Raw genomic sequence first — 6,065 nt, 5'->3', positions numbered from 1 at the left:
CTAGCTGTCTCTGGACAGTGTCCCTTTGTGTGCAAAGCAACAAATGCACTGAACTGGGAGTCTTCTGGTGCCCAAGTTAATTTTGTATCACAGGTGCAAATTAATTTGAATTACCAAAATGAACAGCTGAGGGGTGAGCTTGCTCTACATCAGCTCCTCAGCCAGCCAGAGGGCAGTGTTAATAGCACCCATTGTCAACTGCCCCCACTGTTCTAGTGCTGGTTTAGTTTAATCCTCTTTGGCCAGTTGAGGCTATGGCAATATGGCAGCTCAGCATTTTTTTCCCTGTGAGCAGGAGAGGCAGCACTTGTGTTACACTGCTGAGGCTGTTGGTTGCAGTCCTGAAAACTGCTGCTGCAGATGTTGAAGGTGGTGATCCTGGTAGGTTGGAGGGATTGTATTCTAATGGCTAATGTATTTCCTTAAACTTTGCTGCAACACTTTCTGTTACCTGGGCCTTCTCTGAGCTGCTTGACCTCATCCATGGGAGAAGGTGTGAGATGCTTTGTATCAGCAGGGCCTGACCTTTAATGTACTGTTACAGTTTGAAATGCAAACATGAAAGTTATTTTACAGTGAGTGTTAAATCTACTACATATGGGTTAGAAATGGCTGAAACTTACTTACATTTACAATAATGCTCTTGAAATGCTTTCAGGCATTATGCATGAGCACTTGACATGTGAGTGGTGAGCAGCTGCAGTTGAAATTATACAGCACAAGCTGCCTGGACAAAAATGTAAATACCTCTGTGCAGAGCTAAGGAGTGCAGCCGGTGAAAGCAGGGTCATAGTATCCTGACCTGGGCCTGCCTCTTCCTGCCATCCATAATATGGTGATAATAGGAACAGTGCAGCCCAGAGTCAGTACTAGCCCTGTGCTTCAAGGGGCCTTATAGTCTGAAAACCAGTTAGTGCTGGTCCCAGTGGACTATGGCTAATGTGAAGCATTAACCATAGTTAACGCAGGAAGAAAAATGTAACTGAATTAACTTTTAGGCATTTACAGCCCCTTTACTAAGCTGCTTTGAAGCTAAGGAATGTGGCTTCTCTTACAGAAGCTTCTTCAGAAATGAGCTTTCCTGGTATGTGGGATGTACTTGTGTGCATGGTACCCCACCAGGTCTTGGGCTTACAGGGGTAGGTTTGGGGAGCTGGAGGTTTTTACAGCTCTGCACCCTTAGCTAATTACCTTGTGTTACTGCAATTGAGTGGTAGCAAGAGCTGGCAGACAAGTAGAGCCTTAAGTGCAAGTGAGGAAACTGCTGTTCCATAGGTTTGGGGTTCCCTCCTAATGCACCTGTGTTGTTGCAGTAGTGAGCCAGGAAACAGCACTGGAACACTACAGGCTTTTATTTTGCCTTGTATAGCATCCTCGAGGTACTTCCTACATTAACTTTTAGAACTGCTTCTATGTTCTATGGAGCCAGCCCTTTCTGAAGTGATGGTGTAGTTGTGTACTGAAGCTGAGCAGCTGTAGGCAATGGTCTCATGTGCAGTGGTCTCATGTGCAATGTTAGTTTGCTCTCTAGGAGTAAAGGTTTCTTCTCTAAATGCATTCAGAAAAGAAAGCTTCATTCTCTGCTTAAAGAACAAGCTCCCTGGGCATTGGGCTTTGGGTTGTGTGCAGAGCTTTCCTATGTAATGGGGAAAAGAGAGAGATTAGAATGCATAAATACCCAGGAAGGGGAGCAAGCATTGCCTCCCCCTGCCATCCAGCGAAGCCCCTGAAGGGAAAATGCTGGCTCACACTGGCCTGACCACAGTAGCCATGGTCTGCTGCTCCTTTCAGGACTCCTCTCCCAGGCAGGAGGAGGCTGCTTGCCTTTGGGAGGAAAATGGGATTCTCTTAAGTCCCCTCCTGATGGCAAGTTCTTTTCTGAAGTTACCTGTGGAAAAAACATGGCAAGTCACTTCAAGAAACAGCAAACTCATGTTTGGGACACATTTTACAAATTCCTCTATTTAAAACTTTAATTTGTGATATTAATGACTGCAAAACACTTAGAATGATGTTTGTTAAAGGCACATTTCATTTTAATGCATAGTGTACCATTCTAAAATAATCCTAATTTCCTTACAAAGTGCTTGAGCAGCCACATACAGATAAAGTATAGCAAAATATATTTACAATCTAGGGTTTAAAATCTTAATCTGCCTAAAAATACTTTAAAAACTACAGAGATAAAATTAGTGCTTTCTTTCAGCTTACCTGGGTGAACAGACCCTGCCCTCTAATTTTTTTGTTGGATTTTTTTTTGTGATTTACTTAGATTAAAAAAAGATTTCTGTACAAGATGTAGTTACAAAAATGTTTTTTTTTGAGGATACTTTCATAAGTATTAAGCACCTTGTCAGATGCTCATATATGTATTTGGGAACCAAGAAGGGTGAGCTGACTGTACCTCAAAAGTCTTGGTTTCAGCTGGATACAGGAACATGATTTGTTTGCTTACTGATCACAGTCTGGAAACAAGTGATGCCGAGAAGTGGCCTTGCTGCCAGACCTCGTGTGGAGCTTGGGGAAGCCACTTGCTTTGTTCCCAGGGGCACAGCAGTTACTTACACCTAGTAACCAGTGATTTCTTTTCTTCCCAAAGCCTCTCCCCTGCAGGTCTGTCCAGCATCATGATTCTAAACCACCACCTCAGTGCTGCACACTCCAGTGGTTCACATTTCTTCTTGTAATTTTATTCATTCTTAGTTTTGCATCCAGTTGAGTGCTGAGTCTCACTGTCTTAGCCCTTGAACAGCAAACTCCTGGCTGGGATGAACCTGGGTGAGGACATCTGCAATCAGCTCCAAGTGATGCTGGAGCCAAGGGACCACGTATGGAAGTTACAGAACACCAGATGCCAAAACCAGGTCTTGGGTTATACAAGTATGCACAGTGTCTGGTCTAAGTTATTTGTCAACTTTTGAGGTACAGTGTTTAGTGCTGGGGGGGATTAGAAAATATACACTGTTTTTTATCAAAAATATTTATACATTCCGTTACAACATATTGCTTTTACCCAATCTATGTTCTGGAGATCAGTGGCCTATATGTTAACAAATATTTTTTCACTGAGTTGCATGATGTTCACTTGGCCACTGCTAACATTAATGAAGTGGTATAATTAAATTACTTGCCTGGACATAAGAATACATTACAACTTCCAAATATACATGTTCACAGCATGTATACATTGAAAATCCTTATGTTTTCTAAAAGTGATATGATATTGTACAGCAGATAGAGGATGATCTAGGTGGTTAGATACAGACTGGTTAACTTAGCTGTCCACTCGGCAAGTGGGAAAGGCATGGGTTTGAGTACAGAAACGGCTGGATGGGCTTGGGAAATGCATACATTTTGCTCTGTGGGGTTAGACTGAGCAACACCCTCCTCACATTCTTCAGATCAACCAGGGGTTTAAACCATGCTTAAAGGCAAAACTGTTTGGCAAGTGGCTTTGGTAAACTTTACGGATTTTTCTGGATTTCTTTGTTGTAATGGAAGCACTTACACTGTTGTTATCTCAAAGGCAAGGCGTTTAACAGTTTTCCTAATAAATACCATAGAAAATTTACAAAACAAGGCATATCTGTTCTCCATACCATTTTTTAAGAACACAAGATGAAGGTGTACATAGAAATGTGTAGTTTTATAGACTGCACACAATCATGTGTTAACTGAAATCATTTGCCTTCTCCAGCCAGAGCCATGTTCTGTGCAAGTGTCATCAGGATCCCAAACTTCTATCTCCGTGTGGCTGAGCAGAGATCAGTGATCACCTAGCTCAGAGTCTGCTTTCCCCATGTAAGGCAGACACTTTAAGTGATGTGATCTGCTGTGAGAGAAACAATGCAGACCCCACGTGTGGGAAGCTTAATACAGCTGGGTTCACCAACTCAAGAACTCCACAGACCTGCTTTCCAGTGCTCAGATAAAAAACAGTATACAAAGACGCCACTCTTCACAAGAGTGTTAAAACAGTACTTGAAAGGATCTTCATGTGATTTAAAAAGACAAACCAAGCTACAGGTGGCACCGAGAGCAATAGAAAGGTGGGTATTCTTCTGAGAGAGGCATTCTTGTGAGCCAGTCAGCTGGGATTTCACAGTGTCTGGAAGTTAACACCAATCAGCAATGTAATCAAAATCTCTGAACATTTCCTGCTCTTCTTCTGAAAGTATCCTGGGTTCTCGAGGTGGAGTGAGGATAGGTGCTTCAGAGGTAAATTCATCATCGAAATTACTAACGTCTTCTCGTCCTCTAATGGTGGGTACAAAAGGAGGCTTCACTTTCTTGGCCAGTAAAGCATTCCAATCTATTAGCTGTAAGAGAATCGAACCCCAGTTTAGTTTCCTCTCTTTACTTCTTTGTGTCCTTAGAAATATGAGTTGTGTACTCACCCTGAAGAAGTGATGCTTTTTCACATCCTCAGCATCTTTCTCTCCAGCACCAAGACGCCGCTCTGGATTTCTTCGTAGCAGCTGAGAAAACATGCATGATTTCAGTGCAGAAATTCAGGGAAAGGGGAGGAACGAGGGAGGCTGAGAGCTACTGTGTAAGCCAGCACCAAGGTTAGATGGACAGTGACCCCAAGGAAAGTCTTGGTCCTCGAAGTGGAAGATGGCACTTTAGCTTTACACAGGTCAAGTGGCAGCAGTGCTTTTCTAGCACATCTCCACCAGCAGTCCAGCTAGGAGCAGCCAGAGAAAGAGGAGACACAGACTGCAGGTCTCTGGGACTGAGACCTGGTGCCTGAAGTGAGTGGTGGATCTGGTGTTAGGCAGAGAGAGTCAGAATTGTGCTGGAGAGGATACACGATTTAAATGAACTAGGATTTCTTGCTTGGCTCATAAAAGCCAAGCTTGCTTTTATGCTTTTAAAAGCCTGCTCTGTTGTTCTCTGGTGCTTTAACTTAACACACTGCAGCAGGCTGCTGAATTGGGTGCTAGATACTGCCACTCTGTGTCAGACATTTATGTGGAGAGGCTGCTTTCAGACATTGAATCACCTCCAGTAAATGCTACCAACTGTGGTAAGCTTCTGCTTTAAGACAGGTTCAAGTATCTTCAGATAAGCAGAGGCACTGCACTAAGGAACAGCACTAGTAATGATCATAATCAACATCAGCTGTTCTTTGCCAAGGGGACGGCAGATGCCACATGCAGTGTTCCCTGCCCCAGTTGGAAGGGATCCAAAGAGATTTAGAAGTCTTTGAATTAAAATACTCATGTGACAATGTTAATCTACCAAACAGGTCAATGCAACAGTGTTCTGCTAGGAAAAGAGAGCTGAACTTCTCTAGTCAGATATGACCAGGAAACTGAGTTCAGGAAGAAGATGGAGCTTGTAGTGTTTTGCTTTTTAAAGTGAAAAACTTGATCCTGAATGAAGTGAAATGGCACTGACAGGTTTCATTTAAGCCGATGGGCAGCACAGCACAGCCTAAATGGAGCAGCTGAAATTTACTTGTAGAAAGAAACCACCAGGCATAGGTTCTTCAAGTGTTTTGTTCCTCATGAAAGCAATTAATTTCCTTAATTGGGATAAGAGGAGAATGTATTATTATTATGACTATGATGTTCTTACCCGTCTCATTATAGAGATGGCCTCTGTAGACAGGAACCGTGGATATCTTACTTCATCATTTACAATACTGTCAAACACCTCTTCTTCATCATCTCCAGGGAAAGGAGACTATAAGGCAAGTAATGAAATACTATCAACAGGCTTAAACATCACTTAAAATTGAAAAGATGTGTCTAATTCCAAACTGGCAGCTGAATATACCATGAAATGATGTCATCTTGTTCCCAGAAACCAAATATGGTAGTTTTCCATGAAAGAAAAGGCAAACTGGTGTTGTCCCTTAACTTCTACTGCAGGATTCAGCTTTACAAATGTTTTTAGAAGTAGAAACACCTAAAACAGGGATATCTTTAAACTATTGACACAAGATACACAGGGAATGTGGGAAGTACAGATCAGTTTTTCTTCAGGACAGCTGCCATCCACAAGTAACACGGTCCAGACTAATTTGTTTTTGTCATATCTTTAGCATGTGACAGCTC

The 6,065-nt window shown here is 42.5% G+C and overlaps 1 protein-coding gene across 3 annotated transcripts in view; it reads right to left on the bottom strand.

Moving 5' to 3' along the window:
• Positions 1 to 1,946: 1,946 nt before the first annotated feature.
• The window catches only part of PKN2 (protein kinase N2), a 50,455-nt gene continuing 46,336 nt past the window's right edge, over positions 1,947 to 6,065 (bottom strand). For all 3 annotated transcript variants that reach the window (XM_031046709.2, XM_005146529.3, XM_031046710.2), the window contains 3 exons: positions 5,584 to 5,691; positions 4,398 to 4,478; positions 1,947 to 4,319 (listed from right to left, as the gene is read on the bottom strand). In XM_031046709.2, coding sequence (XP_030902569.1) covers positions 4,116 to 4,319; positions 4,398 to 4,478; positions 5,584 to 5,691 — 393 coding nt within the window. In that variant the 3' untranslated portion in view covers positions 1,947 to 4,115. The remainder of the gene's footprint in view (positions 4,320 to 4,397; positions 4,479 to 5,583; positions 5,692 to 6,065) is intronic.

The sequence above is a fragment of the Melopsittacus undulatus genome, chromosome 6, assembly GCF_012275295.1.
Source record: "Melopsittacus undulatus isolate bMelUnd1 chromosome 6, bMelUnd1.mat.Z, whole genome shotgun sequence".
NCBI classification, from domain to species: Eukaryota; Metazoa; Chordata; class Aves; order Psittaciformes; family Psittaculidae; genus Melopsittacus; species Melopsittacus undulatus.
Note: the sequence above shows the minus strand (reverse complement) of the source record. Positions and strands in the feature narration are given on the sequence as shown.